An 18,667-nucleotide genomic window follows, 5' to 3' on the forward strand; every position below is an offset into this window, starting at 1 on the left:
CGGTCCAACTGGCAGCCCAAAGACATCTTTTTGTGGAGAAAGTTTGAGGCAAAGGTCTTCTCCAATTTTCCAGCTATAGTTCAGAGCTGAAGCAGGCAGCTACCACATGACAGAGTGAATAAGGCTATTGAAGCCTATGGGGAAAATTGGGGGGAGGGGGTCTGAATACTGTGATTTTACAGGTTTCTAGAGTCAGGAATAGGATCCTATGCCTCTAGAAACCATTTTTGGATGTTTTTGTCTTTTAATATTTTTCCTCCAGGCATTTTTTGGCGCCAAGATTGCTGCTTTGGCAGCCATTTGGATTTCTAGTTATTTTTTTTTTTCTAAAGCCTTTATCTACTTCTATGTCATGCCAGTTTTGCACTGGAGTCTCTGATTATTAATGACTGGAAACCTACTTTGTTTCACTAGAAGCCTGGGAAGCAGGGAACAGGGACAACCTTTTGAATAGTGGGCTTGGTCCACTTCTAATCAGGCATCTTTTACTTTGTCTTACTGTGCCTTCTAGTGAATAGTAAATGAATAGCACCTGACATTTAAATTTTAACAATTTTTTTAATGACACTTCAATACAATAGTGGAGAAATAATAATAGTTACAACATTTGTCATCTTTTTTATAGGTTAATTATCTATCACCCCTTCCCTGCCCATCGAAAGGTAGTATGGATGGGGAGCAACCATTGTTAGAACCACCGTATTCAATGGAACTCCTCATTAACACTATTCTCTTCAACCCGTCACATAGTTTATGATACCATCAGAAAATTAATTTTCTCTGTTACTGCACCAACGCTATAGAACAATATACCATCCCATCTCCATAAAGATTCTTCTCTCTAAATTTAAATCAAACTTGAAAGCATTTCTGTTTAAAGATGCCTTTTGATTGTTAATATCGCCATAAGCATTTCCTACCAGACAGGACTCGTAACACCCCCCCTTGTCTTTCTTTTCTATCAAATACTATGGGGTCCTTTTATCAAGCTGCGCTAGCGGGGTTAGCGCGTCGGACATTTCATTACGCACTAACCCCCGCGGCCGGCTAAAAAACTAGCGATCTCTGCACCTGCTCAATGCAGACGTTAGTGGCTGGCGCAGCAGGCGGTTTAACGCACAGTATTACGCGCGTTAAACCCCCTACCACAGCTTGATAAAAGGACCCCTAGATTTCTTCTTCTGCCTCTCCTCGACCATATTTGTATGTCCCTGTCATTGTAATATCCTGAGTAATTTTTATATTTTAGCCTGTTTAATTATGCACAACGCTGAGACAATATATAAGCGGTTTATCAAATTTTAATAAACTTGGAAACTTGGATTAAAAAAATAATTCAGTCTCCTAACAAAAACAGGCTAAACAACAATCATCAACAAGTTCCCTATTTCCTGTTGAATTCCGACAACGCCTCCTTATCCTCGCTAAGGTTGTCCAAAAAAGACCCTAAAGTTGGAAAAACTGTGCAAATTGAAGTTTTTCCCCATGAATTTGATGCCTGATCAGTTAACAATTTTTCCCTCAAAGCCACTGATTACATAAAGCTCCATTTTTCTTAAAATCTGCTATTTTTCCTTAATGGAGCAAATTTCTTGATGATATAGCTATAGCTTTTATGTTTTCACACTGTGTAATGATACATTGATAAAAGACATTTTATATAAAGTCTGTTTATTGAAAAACAACACTAAATCAGTACAGAAATAACACTAGAGTCTCTAATATGCTTATTATAGCAAGCATTGTTGGATTCCTTAGAACGGTGTTTCTCAACAAGCAGTACTGTACGCAGGCTGCTTGTTGGGGGTACATTGTCTGGCCACCGCAGAGGATATTCCTTGTCTGCCCATCTATCAAAATGCCTCCAGCTCCGAAGACCTATATCAGCTTGCAGAGATCACTAGTCCCAGCGATCTCTGCAGACTGCTGCTAGTAGGTAAATCGGGCGCAGGAGGCCAGGGGGAACACGCAGGCCTTCCGGGGGGGGAAAGAGGGTGTGCAGTCCTTCGTGGGGGGGGGGTCAGGCCTTCAGGGGTGCAGGCCTTCAGGGGGTAGTGGTGGTACAGGCCTTCGGGGAGAGTGGTAGAGGCCTTCAGGGGGCACAGGCAAGCCTTCGGGGGTGGGATGCAGGCCTTTGGGGTGGTGCAAGCCTTCAGGGTGGGGTGCAGGGCTTCAGGGGAAGAGGGCCCTGATGTAGAAGTACACAGAGGGAGGTAGGGAAGGGGGGGTTCAAAGAGACTTTGGGGGGGAAGGAAATAATGGGGTCTAAAAACAGAGGAGAGGGAGAGAGATGATGGACAGTGGGTTTTAGGGAGGGAAGGAACAGAAAGGGAGAGAAGTTGGACACAAGGGATGGTGTGGAGGGGGGATAGAGATACTGGATAGGAGGGTAGTTGGAAAAAGAAAGGGTGGACCTTGGGATGGTGGGAAAGGAGGGAGATATGCTGGATGAAAGGATAGTTCAGAAAAGGTGGATCTGTGGAGACGAAAAAAAGGAAAAATGCCAGACCTCCGGGGGAGGGAAGGGAAACAGAAGGGGAGGACAGAGATAGAAGATGGATGGTTAGCACAGGGAAAGAAGAAAGAAGGAGACCCTGGCAAGCAAGTTAAAAGAAGTCATCCAGAGCCTGGGACCAACAAGATTTGAAAAATGACCAGATAACAAAAGGTAGAAAAAAAATTTTATTTTCTGTTTTGTGATTACAATATGTCAGATTTGAAACTTGTATCCTGCCAGAGCTGGTGTTAGACCGCAAACGTGAGCTAGGATTTAACAGAGAGAGGAAAAGTCTTTTTTGTTTGTTTATTTTGTTTACACCACAGCACCAGTGTGGTTAGGAGAAGGCAAAGGTGGTGAAGAGGCTATAAAATAAACCCACCAGGATGTTTGAAAAAAACACCCAATTGGGCAGGAAAATCGAATTGAAAAATCGATTCAATAGGCTGAATCGAATCAAATTTTTTTCCTGAATCGGTCAGCACTAGTGCTTACCATTAGTACTAAAAACCTCCTGCCGCTGTCAGTGCTGTATTCTGATCCAGTGCAGAGCTTTGAATATCTGCGCCTTCAGTTTATATTTGGATCAGTTTATATTCTATGTAAATATATTTGAATCTGTCTTAGTTTGTAATATCCAGAGAACTTGTGCTCAGATCATGGAGTATCCCATATTTCCAAGTGCTTTATAAGTTTTGAATTGTTATAAAAAAAGGAAACCCTGATAGTTTGAATATATTTCCTTTAACTGCAAGCTACAGCTTCCGAAGCAATGAAAATAGGCGACAACAATGTTATTGAATCAAAAGGTAAGTGCTATCAAAAGAGAACAGTGCACACTGATTTTTCAAAGTGCCCAACTAGAATGTGTTGTGTAAATACCCAAACACAGCTGTTCTTTTTTTTTTTTTCTTTTTTATTGCAATAAAAAAAAAAATATTCATTATATATGGAGCAAATTAGAAGCCTTATTACCTTGTACTATTCAAGAGCTTATAATGGGGAATAAAAAAAAAGTTTTGGGTACATCTACAGCGGTTGTTAAGGGTTCTGTGGACATACACATTATCCCAGAAGGGTAATTAGGAGTATCATAAGAAGCATCATCTCCAGAGGCGGTTTATTTTAGCTCCCTCAAGTGAAACCCCCCACCCCCACCCCGCAACCCAAGGCAACAGTTTTACCTTTTATACGATAAGGTTTAGTGGTGAAATAATGGGCCTGATTTTATATATGTCAACTAAAAAAATCGACACCAACAATCACGCTTAGCGCTGCCTAAACATGCTTAGATGGCACTAAGCATTCTAACATTGAAGTGTGCCCGATTTATGCCAGGGTTTTCTTGACCTAAATGTCTGCACCTAAGTAAGGTGCCTAATGGCTCCTAACTCAAAAGCATTTTTAACTATACACTTTGTACTAAGCACCTATTATAGAATCATACCTATCACTTAGTGCTAATTAAGAGGTGTTAAGTACCAATTCAGCACTGATTTAGGGCAGGATTCACTAAACTTCCAAACTATGCCTGCATGCAAATGGGGACGATCGTTAACGGCCAGAGTGATCCCCGCTCATGTGCACACCCTGACAGTAGTGGCAGGAGAAGCTGCCTCCTGTCACTTCTGTTGGGGCTCAGCCCAACCCAGATCTCTCTTGCCTGCTCCCGGGCTCTCCTGCTCTCTGCCGCTGTTCCCTGCAGTGCCAGCCCGTGCAGAGAGCAGGAGAATTTGGGAGCAGGCAAGAGAGATCTGCCCGACACCCCCCCAGGCCCCGATCTCTCCTGCCTGCTCTGCTCTGCCGCGCCCCCCCCAGAGAAAAAAGCAGGAGGGAGGCCAACTCCCTCCTGATATCAGCGTTAAAAACACACAAAAAAAAGGAAGAAACAGCACGGCACTCCCCTTTCCTGGCACGGCCCACCCCCTCCCGGCAGGCCCGACACCAAAGTTAGGAGCAGGAGAGGTGCTCAGTCCCTCCTGCTTCTAGCCCTCCCAGCCCACCCCTGTACCCCAGTCAGGCCCGGCCCACCCACCCCAGTACTTTTTAATTGTTGGGAGCAGGAGGGGTGCCCGGACCCTCCTCCTGCTCCTACACCACTCAGAATCTTCAGGAGCAGGAGGAAAGTCCTCCTGCTCCTGCTCTCTGGCCAACCGCCGCCCCAATAGCGGCCTTAGGCCCCACCCCTGTGCATCATGTGATGCACAGGGAGAGGCCTAAGGCACTGATTGGCTGAGGCACGCCTCAGGCTCCTCCCTTTGTAGGGGCCGGGGCAACTCAGCCAATCAGGGACTTCCTGCAGCAGTCGGGTTTGTCGATAGTTAGTGAATCAATCGCTTGGCTATTTTGCATGGGGTTTTACTAATTTGCATGGGACGATCGGGATCGGATCGCTACAGGCATTAGTGAATAGTGCAGGAGGGAAATCTGGTCGTAAAGCGCTCGCAAACCGATCAGTACACAATCGGTTTGCTTAGTGAATCTAGCCCTTAGCACATTTTAAGAATTGGGGGGAATATTTCCAAAAGAAGTAATATTTCCTACAGATTTGGCACTCGGAACCCCCGTTACTCATAAAGACGTGACTTTGGCTGATATTTGGACTGTTCTTATGAGAATTGAGTCACTATTGATTAATGTGGCCCCTCAAGTTTGCTCTTTCACTTCAGAGACGATGACTAAATTTAAACAAGTTGATCGTAAAGATAATGATATGTTTGTTACTACTGTTTAAAACAAGATTACCTCTTTACAATGTACAAGTATTTCTACTATAAAGGAGAGTTTATTTCTTCATTGTAAGATTGATATGGTGGAAAATATTATCTTAGATTTCTCAGTTTTCCAGTTACTCATTGTCTTTCAGCAGAAACATTGGTAAGAAAATACTTTCTAGTGCAATAGGTGTGTCATTCTGGAAAGACGGGTAATATCCCAGTGCCCACAAGCCATGCAGAAGGAATTCACTCCAGTTTTTGAATCCCTCCTACTTCACCAGAGACCTCTGCTACCCCTTCAATTTGTTCCAAAGCAGGCGATAGCCCCTTCAAGAAATATATGTGAAGGAGGGGTAAGGGGAAACTCCACTAAGAACAAGTCTGTTCTGCTCTGAAGTTATAACAAACTTGTTATTAAACAATGAACAATCATGCCAAACAGAAACATTAATGGAGCTCAAAGTATCCTAGCAATTATTCTTCATACCCTTAAGGTCTGATTGGCATCCAACAGACAGGTTTGGATAGGAACATTATGAGTGAGACAGATTTGTGTGGCCATCAAGTGATTTCAAAATCTACAGTACAGTGCTCCCCCGCAAATTCGCGGTTCCGGTCATTCGCAGTATTTTCTGACCACGAATGACCGGGCAGGAGAGGGCAGCTGAAGTGCCGGCGAGTAAAAGAAATCACTCACAGTTTGCTCCAACCGCCTCTTCCTGTACTAAAGTCGGACCTCACCAATCATGAGCTGCTTTGACATGCAGCTCCTTATTGGTGAGGCCCGACTCTAGTACAGGAAGAGGTGGTCGGAGTATATCGCGAGTGATTTCCTTCACTCGCCAGTGCTCCCGCTGCCCTCTCCTGCCTTTCTGGCTGCCCTCTCCTCTCTCCCCTGCTAAAAAATGTATTTGTGGTTTTTCAACATTCGCGGGGGTTCCTGGAATGGAACCCCTGCGAATATTGGGGGAGTACTGTATAGAAATTCCAATGCCATTCTTTTGAGACTGTACGTACAGTGAAGAGGGTTGGACACCACATGGATCTTGCTCACTGAGAGCCATATGATACGGGAAGCAAATAAAACAGCTTTCCCAGAGGCAGTGGCTGTGGCAAGACACTAGGAAAAGATTGGGATATAAAATTGGGGGAGGGAGACCATCTTGAAGAGATCGGGGGGGGGGCTAAATGAGAGTTGAGATTGATGGAGATTAGGTTTGGGGAGAGTGTGTTTTAGAGAGAGAACATTTTAAGGGAAATGTGAGTTAGGCAAGATGGTCTGAGAGAGGGAGCCAAAGAATCAAACTTCATTTAATTTGCCTACATTGCTCTGAGTGTGCCTAGACACCAGGGGCTCTGGGCACTTATCTGCTTTAGCCAACACAGATCATGGCTCTCATTGATGAAATATTTTGCCAGTGCGTCCCCTGCTTCAAAAATAGTGAAGATCACTGCTCTAGAGTCTGAGCAGAGGGAGCTTCTGTGATGTGCTCAGGATAACATAATGTTGGCTAGGAGAAGAGGTTTTTGTGCCTAAAGCCCAGTAAGCTAATCCTTTCTTCTATTTATCTAAAGCCATTAGAAGAAGGAAGTGAGGGCAGGAAATGCATATAGCTTAGTTTATCCTGTCATCCCAGACTTAGGATATACGGGGAATTCCATTCTCGTAATAAGTTACAGTTGGTGAGCTCAGAACCTAGAGAGAAAAACAGGAGATAGAAACTACTGTTCTTAGTATATTGTTTTATAAATTATTACATTACATTACATTAGTGATTTCTATTCCGCTTGTACCTTGCGGTTCTAAGCGGATTACAAAATAGTAGTCTGGACATTTCCAGGAGCGTTACAATACTAAAAATCATGTATATAGCAAGTTACAATTGATAGTCTGGACATTTCCAGGAGAAGTACAAAGCAAGGAGTAAGTATACAAATTAGAAGTCTGGACTTTTCTAGGAGGGTTATCAATACAATACAAAGAGTCATGTGTATAGCAAGTTACATTGAAAGTCTGAACATTTCCTGGAGAATTACAAAGCAAAGAGTAGGTATATAATAGGTTACTGTGATGAATAATAATAATACATTCGGGATACAGTAGTGAGTTATACTATGTTGAAGGAGTTGCTGTGGTGGTGGAGGTGGTATTCATGAGAGTATATTCTAGTGCTATAGTGAGGTTAGGATGATGGGAAGTGTTTTTTGAAAAGATGAGTTTTGATTTCTTTTCGGAATACTTTAATGACTGTTGATTTGATCAGTAGATTGGAGATGGTAGGGTCAATCTTCGCTGCCTGTGTCGCCAAAAGGCTGTCGTATAGTTTCTTGCGTCTCATGTTTGTGTATAGGCCATTTGTAATATGAAATACTGCTGCATTAGCAAGAGCATTTAAGTAGCAGTACTTAGACTTTTTTTTTGTGGTGATGTGCCCAGATACCTTTGCTGGGTGGAGGAGGGAAGAATGGACAAACCTCTATAAATGCCTGATTTGTGCCAGTCATTGTCCATTTTTTAGCATGCTGTATGTATATCCTGGACTATGGATTGTGGGTTATTCTTGGGGGCAATGTCCCCAAATTAGTTGTTCTTTGCATACCATGGTAGTCATGAACCTCTCTCCTAAGCTAGGGTATGTAGAGTAAGATTTCAATTTCTGATTTACTGCTAATGCTCACCATTATGCCAAAAAGGTTTTGTTTGTTTTTTTCTGAAGCTCATATGATGTAGTATACTCGTAAACAACCTATTAAGGTGTGATTGGAAATTGCTTTTAATGAAACCTGTGGAACACAATACAATGAAGAAGCAGAGTCTTCAAAGGAACCACACTTTAATACCAGCTAAAAAAAGTACATTCAGAGATTCATCGAAACAAACATGGGTTTCAGCAATATTCCTGCTTCAGGAGTCCAAAGGTGCCTGACAGTGCCGTGAAATTAGTCGTGTTAGTCAATGCCCTTGTATATTGTATCGCATCTTACAATGAAGTGCCAAAAGCTCTTCACTCCAAAAGTGAAAGTGTTTAGATTATTATCCCAGGACAAGCAGGCAGCATATTCTTAACTGATGGGTGACGGAGCCCCGGTACGGACAATTTTAGAGCGATTGCACTCTAAGAACTTAGAAAGTTCTAGCTAGGCTGCACTGCGCGTGCGCGAGTGCCTTCCCGCCCGACGGAGGCACGCGGTCCCCAGTTTCTTAGTTTCCGCGGAGCTAAGAAGACGTGCGTTTTTCAACGGCCATTGAAATTCCTGTGCTTGCCTTCCCGCTCGCGTTTTTTCCTTTGGAATATTTTTCCTTTTATTTCTACTTCTTTTTTCTTTAAAAAAAAAAAAACATAACAAAACTTTCGTTTTTTCGGGTTCGCCCCGGCGGGGCCTGTTGTAATCATCGAGCCCTCCGCTTTCGATTTAGTGGAGGCCATGTTCACCTTCATGCCCCCTCAGCCTGGGTTCAAGAAGTGCCAGCGGTGTGCGAGGCCCATCTCCTTGACCGACCCACACAATTGGTGTTTGCAGTGCTTAGGTCCGCATCACAAGGCTTCCACCTGCACCCGTTGTGCTACTTTAAAGAAGCGCACTTTAAAAACAGGCAGCTTCAACAAAAAATCCTTTTCGGTGCCGCGATGACTGATCCATCGGCACTGGCGTCGACACCTTCTTAGCCGGCGCCCACTTCATCGACACCGCGTGACACCGCTCCGGCGTCGCACCCTACAGGTAAGCCGGCTAAGAAGCCTTCCTCCCTGGAGCGTCCTCCGGTCGCTGTGGCAGAGAGTCCAGTCCTGCCGACCTCGAGGCGCCCCCGTAAACGCTCCGCCCCTATAGAGGTGAGTGCATCCTCCTCAGCATCCTCATCCTCTGGGCGTCGAGCGGTACTGCAGGTACCGCAGAAAAAGAAAGCGATACCGGTGCCTTCTTTGGATGACCGCATTGCGGCTGTCCTTCAAGTCCAACTTAAAGAGCAGTTGCAGCAACTCCTTCCTGCTCTGTTGGCACCGAACCTTCCAGTCCCGGTCCGGTGGTACCGACCATGGAACAGCCCCTATTGTCGGCTTCCACTCTGTCAGTACCGGTCCATTCGGCCTCCTCGTCTTCCATGCTGGTACTTTCCCCGGAACCGAGAGGTCTTCATAGGGCTGCCCAGACTTCTGAACCATTGCTTATGTCCGCTCAGTCCCGACATCAGCAGTCTTTAACTTCTCCCGGTACCGCTTCCTTGCGGTTTGGGAAATCGGCACGTAAGACCCGACATATTGACCCCTCGACACCGGACTCTCGGGGTCGAGGTTCCCAGGTAAGAGATCCTGATCTCTGGGATGACTCTGAAGAGCCCTTACTTTCTGAGGATGAGGTTTCTTCGGGCGAGGAGGATCCCTCTCTACAAGATCCTTCCTCTAAACCGGACTATTCCTCCTTTACATCCTTTCTAAAGGAGATGTGCGACTCTCTTTCCATTCCTTTGGAGGCTGAATCCAAGAAATCTAAGGCATTCCTGGAGGCTTTGGACTTCGATCAGCCTCCAAAGGAATTTCTTAAATTACCCCTCCATGATATTTTGAGGGAGACCTTCTATAAAAATCTCAAAACTCCCTTGACTATCCCTGGAGCCCCTCACAAATTGGATTCTTTATACAAAGTTATCCCAATTCCAGGATTTGACAAACCCCAACTCCCGCATGAATCTTTATTAGTTGAGTCTACTCTCAAAAAGTCTGCGGGCGCTAGTGTCTATGCCTCGGTCCCTCCTGGCAGAGAGGGGAAGGCCATAGATAAATTTGGTAAGCGATTATACCAGAACGCCATGCTTGCCAATAGATCCGGTAATTATGCCTTTCGTTTCTCATTTTATTTGAAACACCTCATTCAGCAACTGGCTTCCTTCGAAAAATACTTACCTAACCGAAAACTTTCTGCTTTTCGCCATACCATCCAAGCAGAACCTTGAGGTCTAGTGAGCAAAATTTATTGACCATTCCATCACTTAAGGTTATTAATACTAGACGTCAGTTTATTTTTTCTGTAACTGCTCCTCAAACTTGGAACGCTCTCCCAATTTATTTACGGAACGAGCAGGACCTGGGAAAATTTAAAAGTAATTTAAAAACATTTCTTTTTAAAGATGCTTTTAATATTTAATTAAACAGTTCTTAAACCAGCGATTTTATTTTATTGTATTATGCTCTGTGGTTATTTATTTCCCTATTGTATTTTTCCTTTGTTTTGCTTTTCTTTATTAATTGTATTTCAAACCCTTATCTTACCTTATGTAATGAGTATAATGTATAATGTATTAGTTATCTACCCAATGTTATTATTTAAAGTTTGTAATGTTTAGTCTCTATTTGACTATATTTTAATATGTTCATCGCTTAGAATTTGATTAAGCGATCAATCAAGAAAAATATTAAACTTGAAACTTAAACTTGATTGTTCTTCCAGTCTCTTGCAGCTCAGAAAATTCATGGTTCGTTCAATATATGACACTTTTGAACTCACCTCGAGAGCTACGGCGATGGCTGTTGCCATGCACTGTCTGGCTTGGCTGAGGGTCTCTGAGCTTGATATTAACCATCAGGATCGCTTCGCCAATGCTCCGTGCCTTGGAGATGAATTATTTGGTGATTCTCTCGATTCCACCACACAAAAATTGTCAGCACATGAGACTCGCTGGGACACTCTTCTTAAAAACAAGAAGAAGCCTCCGCCTGTCTGGCCATTTCGGCAAAAATCTGCCTTCCAGAGCCACTATTCAGCTAGACCCTTACCTTCTGCTCCTCAGCAGCCTAGGCGCCCACGTCAACAACAGCGCCAACAACCTCGTGCACAGCAGCAACAATCAGTAAAGCCTCCTGCACAACCAAAATCCTCTCAACCCTTTTGACTCCATTCTCCAGGGCCTAGCCAGTCTTCTGCCATCAACCCTTCTGCCTCAACCCAAAGGAGGACGTCTTACTCTTTTCATCAGACGTTGGGAGATCATCACTTCAGACCAGTGGGTTCTCAACATCATTCGCCACGGCTATTCTCTCAACTTTCAGACTCTTCCCATCCAAAGTCCTCCAAAAGAGTCTGCTTTGAACACTCCTCAGTCCTCCCTAATCCTTCAGGAGGTCCAATCCCTTCTTCTTCTGAATGCCATAGAGGAAGTTCCTCTAGATCAGAAGGGGCAGGGATTCTACTCCCGCTATTTTCTGGTTCCCAAAAAAACCGGAGACCTCAAACCCATACTAGATCTCCGAGATCTCAACAAATGTTTGGTCAAAGAAAAGTTCAAAATGCTTTCTCTGGCCACTCTTTATCCTCTTCTCACTCAGGGCGACTGGCTATGCTCCCTCGATCTCAAGGAGACCTACACTCACATCCCCGTCAATCTAGCCTCCAGACAATATCTCCGCTTCATGATCAATCGCTGTCATTACCAGTACAAGGTGTTACCCTTCGGTCTTGCCTCTTCTCCAAGAGTATTCACAAAAAGTCTCATTGTGGTGGCCGCTTTTCTCCGCTCCCACCACCTTCAAGTCTTTCCTTACCTAGACGACTGGTTAATCAAGGCTCCTTCCTCTCAAGCAATGTTTCTTGCCACCCACCAGACCATTCTATTTCTACAACTTCTGGGTTTCGAGATAAATCTGCCCAAGTCGCATCTCATCCCCACTCAACGACTTCAGTTCATTGGAGCGATTCTGGACACTGTTCTCATGAGGGTGTTTCTTCCGCCCAACTGCCTTCACACCCTTCTTCATCTCTGTCAGCAGGTGCTTCCGCAACTTTCCATTTCTGTGAAGCAAATGATGATTCTCTTGGGTCACATGGCCTCGACAGTTCATGTCACCCCCTTCGCACGTCTTCACCTTCATGTCCCTCAATGGACCCTAGCTACCCAATGGTCCCAAGCGACGGATCCTTGTTCGCGACATATATCTGTGACATCGTCTCTTCGACAGCCTCTGCAATGGTGGTTGACATCTTCAAATCTCTCCAGGGGTCTTCTATTCCATCTGCCTCCTCATCAACTAGTCATCACCATAGACGCATCCCCTTATGCTTGGGGAACTCACATGAACGAATTCCAAACTCAAGGTCTTTGGATGGTTCAGGAAAAGAAACATCACATCAATTTCCTGGAACTCAGAGCGATGTTTTATGCTTTTCAGCATCTCCTCTTTCCTCAAGTTCTACTCATTTGCACAGACAATCAAGTTGCAATGTATTACATCAACAAACAAGGTGGGACAGGCTCTCTCGCCTGTTGTGTCAGGAGGCCCAAAAGATTTGGTCTTGGGCGACAGCTCGCCAATTATTCCTGAAAGCTGTCTACATTCAGGGAGAACAGAATTCCTTGGCAGACAATCTCAGCAGGATTCTCCAACCACACGAATGGACTCTTGATCCCCCGACTCTCCTCTCCATTTTCGCTCAATGGGGCACTCCTCAGGTGGACCTGTTTGCAGCGCCTCACAATCATCAGCTGCCCCAATTTTGCTCCAGACTCTACTCCCCTCACTGTCTGGCAGCAGATGCGTTTCTTTTAGATTGGACCAATCTATTCCTTTATGCATTTCCTCCTCTGCCTCTCATGTTACGGACCTTGTTCAAGCTCAAGAGGGAACAAGCCACCATGATTCTCATCGCTCCATGGTGGCCCAGACAACATTGGTTCTCCCTTCTGCTTCAACTCAGTTCCAGGGAGCCCATACTTCTTCCACTGTTTCCTTCTCTGCTTATTCAGCATCAACAGTCCCTTCTACATCCCAACCTGCAGTCTCTACACCTGACAGCTTGGTTTCTCTCGGGCTGACTTCGGATCTTTCACTTCTTTCTCAGCCTGTTCGTTCTATTCTTGATGCTTCCAGGAAGCCGGCCACTCTTCAATGCTATCAACAGAAGTGGACCCGGTTTTCTTCCTGGTGCCTTCTGCATCATCATAATCTCACTTCGCTAGCAGTAGAATTAGTGTTGGATTATCTCCTTTCTTTGTCTAACTCTGGTCTCAAGTCTACTTCCATCAGAGTCCACCTCAGTGCCATTACTGCTTTTCATGAGCCAATTCATGGAAAACCTCTTACTGCTCATCCTTTGGTTTTCAGATTCATGCGGGGACTTTTCAATCTGAAACCACCTCTCAAACCCCCTCCTGTGATCTGGGATCTTAATGTGGTTCTCTCCACCTTAATGAAGCCTCCTTTTGAACCTTTGGCCACAGCTCATTTCAAATTTCTCACTTGGAAAGTGGTCTTCCTTATTGCTCTCACCTCTACCAGGAGGGTCAGTGAGTTGTATGCACTAGTTGCAGATCCACCTTTCACAGTCTTTCACCATTACAAGGTGGTTCTCCGTACACATCCAAAGTTTCTCCCTAAGGTTGTATCTGACTTTCATCTTAACCAATCCATTGTCCTGCCTGTATTCTTTCCGAAACCTCATTCTCATCCTGGAGAACAGACTTTGCATACTTTGGACTGTAAGCGTGCTTTGGCTTACTATCTAGAGCGCACTAAACCTTACAGATCATCTCCCCAACTTTTTCTGTCCTTTGATCCAAATAAGTTGGGACATCCTGTTTCTAAATGTACATTATCCAATTGGCTTGCTGCTTGCATCTCGTTCTGTTATGCTCAGGCCGGACTGCCCCTGGAAGGTTCCGTCGCGGCCCATAAGATTCGAGCTATGGCAGCGTCTGTAGCTTTCCTCAGATCGACTCCTATTGAGGAAATCTGCAAAGCTGCTACTTGGTCCTCAGTTCATACATTCACATCTCATTATTGTCTGGATGCATTCTCCAGACGGGATGGACACTTCGGCCAATCTGTTTTACAGAATTTATTTTCCTAATGGCCAACCTTCCCTCCATCCCTCTTTTTGTTAGCTTGGAGGTCACCCATCAGTTAAGAATATGCTGCCTGCTTGTCCTGGGATAAAGCACAGTTACTTACCGTAACATGTGTTATCCAGGGACAGCAGGCAGATATTCTTACGTCCCACCCTCCTCAGTTCTTAGAGTGCAATCACTCTAAAATTGTCCGTACCGGGGCTCCGTCGGTGCTGTCACCCATCAGTTAAGAATATCTGCCTGCTGTCCCTGGATAACACCTGTTACGGTAAGTAACTGTGCTTTCTCTGAAGGTACTTTTTTGGTTGCTATTAAAGTGTGGTTCCTCTTGAAGACCAGGCTCACTCTGCTCCTTCTCTGGATTCCTTGGATTTGTTGCAGAGTGGATTTTCTCTTTTTACCCAATACAGTGAGAAATATTATATGTATCCTTCTACCATGTTTCATGGTCTTTGACTGCATTGCTTGGTATGTACGGATCTTCTCTCTCGCTACATGATGTAAAGAATAATCATTTAGGAACATGATGGCAGATAAAGGTCAAACGGCCCGTCCAATATGCAGCATCTATTATCCTCCTCTCCCTAAAAGTTCTCATGTGCATGTTCCATGCTTTCTTGAATTCAAAGATGGTCTTTTGTCTCTTCCACCTGCAATGGGAGGCTATTCAATGCATCCACCGCCCTTTCTGTAAAAAAATATATATATATATATTTCCTTAGATTGCTTCTGAGCCTATAACGTTTTAGCTTCATCTTATGCCCTCTCATTTTGGAGTTTTCCTTTATTTGAAAAAGGCTCACCTCTTGTACATTAATGCCAGGAAGATATTTAAATGTCTCTCTCAGATCTCCTTTCTCCTTCCTTTCTTCCAGATTATACATATTGAGGTCTATATATAAGTCTGACCAATTTTGTAGTCATCCTCTGGACCAACTCCATCCTGTTTACCGTATTTCTCCCTCCATGAGACGCACCCTATATTTAGAGGAGGAAAACAAGAAAAAGAACATTCTGAACAAATTCTCCCTGCCAGGCTCTGCACCCAACTCCACACTCCTTGCCAGGCTCGGCACCCTGTCCCCCCCTCCCTGCCAGGTTCTGTACCCTGTCCACCCCCCCCCCCCTGGTGGTCTAGTGGTAGGCCGGGACAGGGCACAGAGCGGGCAGGGACAGGGCACAGAGCAGGCAGGCAGGCCCCATACCCCCATGTATCCCCCCCAGTACCTTTAATCATCCCCCCATATAAGTACATAAGTAGTTGCCTCCGCCGGGGCAGACCAGAGGTCCATCCCGCCCAGCGGTCCGCTCACGCGGCGGCCCATCAGGCATATTGCCTGAGCAGCGGTCCCTGACTAATTTTATACCTACCTCTACACTTATCTCTAAACCTTCCACTGCTCTTATCTGTACCCCTCAATCCCATTGTCCTCCAGGAACCTATCCAGGTCTTCCTTGAAACCCTGTACTGTGCTATTTCCTATCACGGCCTCCGGAAGGGTGTTCCATGTGTCCACCACCCTCTGTGTGAAAAAGAATTTCCTTGCGTTTGTTCTAAACCTGTCCCCCTTCAATTTCATCGAGTGACCCCTTGTTCTTGTGGTTTCTTTCAAATTGAAAAATCTGTCCTTGTCAACCTCCAGTACCTTTTTAATCATCCCCCCTGTACCTTTAATCATACCCCCCTTGTACCTTTTAATCATACCCCCCCTTGTACCTTTAATCATAGCCCCCCTTGTTCCTTTTTAATCAATTGCCCCTCTTTGTACCTTTTTTAAAAAAATTAAAAACCCGTACCTTTTTTAATTCTTCCCTCCCTCCCCGGCTCTACATTATTTTCCTGCAGCAGGCACGCGAATCAGGAGCTCGGAGGTCAGGTGCGAGCTTTCTGTGTTCCCGCCTGGCCCCGCGTCGCTTTCTGTTTAGCTGCCAGCAGTTCTCGTGAGAACTGCCGCAAGCCATTCTGAAAGCAACGCAGGCCCAAGCAGGAGCTTGTAAAGCTTGGGTCTGACCGCTGCGCTCCTGACTTGCCCATTAAAAAATCAGGATATTTTAACAAAGTGTTTATTATCTTTTAAGCATGAAGGAAACATATTAAAAATTAAAAGAAAAGTGTGCAATATGAAAATCTACTTATTTCATACCAAAAGCACAAGTTTATGATACAAACTTTCAGTCATTCGACACACAAGAAGCTTGTAAGACTTCCGAGAGTGGAATCTGCCAGGACAATAATTCTAAGATTCCAACAGTAGTCTACCATCATGTGTGCATCCCATCTTCCTTGGTATCTGGCTTCCATTGTTTTTATGTTTTGGTAAAATCTTTCACCTTGCTCTTTGCTTAAGTCACCGAGGTTCTCTGGAAAGCAATCTAAGAGCCTTGTGCAGATAATGGACTTTTAACACTCATCTTGCAGTCAAGCCTATTGAAATGAAAGAGCATATCCTCTACTAACTGTATAGTTGTCTGCCTTTTTGTTGCCAAGAAAGTTTTTCACAATAAGAACAAATGAAGACCAGGTGCTTGATTCAATTTCATTCACTGATGCTATGAAATATGGGTCATTTATAAGTTGTCTGATCTGTGGACCATCGAAAATTCCTGCCTTCAGTTTTTCCATGATAAGTTCAAGTAATGTATGTGCTATGTATTCAGTGCACAAACCATCTTTATTCAAAGTCTTTGCGAATTGTTTCATCAGGCCTACCTTTGTTTGTAGTGGTGGCAGTATGATTCTGTCTCATGCTGCCAAAGGTTCATTGATTACATTTTGTCCTCCAACCACCATATATTCTTTCAGAGGCAAATATTTTTTTGCCCAATATTCATGTTTGGCTCTACTATCTCAAAGGCATAACTTCTATCCCATAACGCCAGGAAGTTCTTTTTCACCCAGAGGGTGGTGGATACATGGAACGCGCTGCCGGAGGATGTGATAGGCAGAAGTACGCTACAGGGCTTCAAAGAAGGTCTGGACAGGTACCTGGAGGACAAAGGGATTGAGGGGTACAGATAGGAGTAGAGGTAAGGTTATAGGACAGGATTAGAGGTAAATTACAAAATTAGTCAGAGACCACTGTTCAGGCAGTGGGCCTGATGGGCCGCCGCGGGAGCGGACTGCTGGGCAGGATGGACCTCTGGTCTGCCCCAGCGGAGGCAACTTCTGATGTTCTTAACTATATCTAAGAAACTAAAACTGATGCAGTCTATCCAATGCAATTTTCTGAATCAGTGCCCCCCAAACCCCAGGAACATGTCAAAAACCCAAGGCACCAATAATTTTTTTGTTGCTGTTGGCCTGTGTTATCAGTCCAAGTATACCACATGTAGTGCCCCTCCCATAACCAACAGTTTGGTCACCCAGTTAAAGAAATCAATCAGGTTTGACACTTGGTACTGACACTGCTATTATTCAATGCCATTCTTGTTTTTCTCCTTTATCGTTATGTCCAGTTTTTTTGCACAAAGCTTTTTATTGGTTGGAAAAGGAATTTCCCAAGTGATCGCAGCCTCTTCTTGTTCTATAGCTTTTTTAGAGTTCAGATCCAAGCGCTTTTCAATCACCACAATGCCATATTCTGTTACATCCCTTCTGGATTCCATATGTTAGGTGTTCAATCCCAACCCGCAATCTGGGAGTTGCAGAAATCCACAACTTCCCCTGAGAGTCTGCTTGCCGGTGACCTTGTCATGGGTTTTAGGTGCTGGCATTGGAGTGAAACCCACCTGGGTTTCAAGGTGCAGGCTGTCTTTCCCACCCTCGACTGCGTGGAAAGGATCCGTGGGGGCGGAAGTCGTAGTCAGTCTCTGGCCGGCTGACAGTCCAAAGATTTCAAGTCTGGATCCATTTGGAGCTGTGTCTGAGGCAAAAAAAACTTTTCCTCCATTCAAATGGTGTTTAAAGCTACTGACAGTCTGGCACTACACACTGTTGAGTAAACCTCCACTATCTCCTATGGGAACTTTGGAGGAGGCTTGTAAAATCATTTTTCAGAGGGTAGGGTTCAAGTCCCCCACCTCCCCAGACCCCAAATCACTATTTTTTATTTTCAGTTTTTGTTTTATTTTTGCCATTTTGGCGCAAATTCGTGACAGCGGCTATCTTGGATTTTAAAATCGATCTTTTTTAATAACTTTTATTTCTGCCACAAAATCCCCTCAATTTGACACAAAATCATTTGGGATGGACTCCCCAGCCCCTAATCTGTTGAATGTGGATATTGAAACATAGAAAAAAGCAGCAGAAAAGGGCTATAGCCCACCAAGTCTGCCCATTCCAAGTATCCCCTCCCCTGAATTTACTCCCTTAAAGATCCCACGTGAGTATCCCATTTTCTCTTAAAATCCGTCACGCTGCTGGCCTTTATCACCTGGAGTGGGAGTCTGTTCCAATGATCCACTACTCTTTCGGTGAAGAAGTACTTCCTGGAGTCGCCATGAAACTTCCCTCCCCTGATTTTCAGCGGATGCCCTCTGGTGGTCGATGTGTCCCGTGATGTACTTATATGTTTCAATCATATCTCCCCGTTCTCTTCTTTCCTCAAGTGAGTACAGCCGCAATTTTTTTAATCTTTCTTCATACGTGAGATCCTTGAGCCCCAAGAACATCCTGGT

The 18,667-nt window shown here is 44.6% G+C and overlaps 1 protein-coding gene across 2 annotated transcripts in view; it reads left to right on the top strand.

The window, feature by feature from the left end:
* The window catches only part of DCTN6 (dynactin subunit 6), a 137,762-nt gene that overhangs the window by 14,729 nt on the left and 104,366 nt on the right, over nucleotides 1-18,667 (top strand). For both annotated transcript variants that reach the window (XM_033915582.1, XM_033915590.1), the window contains exon 5: nucleotides 3,259-3,306. In XM_033915582.1, the coding sequence (XP_033771473.1) occupies nucleotides 3,259-3,306 (48 nt within the window). The remainder of the gene's footprint in view (nucleotides 1-3,258; nucleotides 3,307-18,667) is intronic.

The sequence above is a fragment of the Geotrypetes seraphini genome, chromosome 1, assembly GCF_902459505.1.
Source record: "Geotrypetes seraphini chromosome 1, aGeoSer1.1, whole genome shotgun sequence".
Taxonomy (NCBI): Eukaryota; Metazoa; Chordata; class Amphibia; order Gymnophiona; family Dermophiidae; genus Geotrypetes; species Geotrypetes seraphini.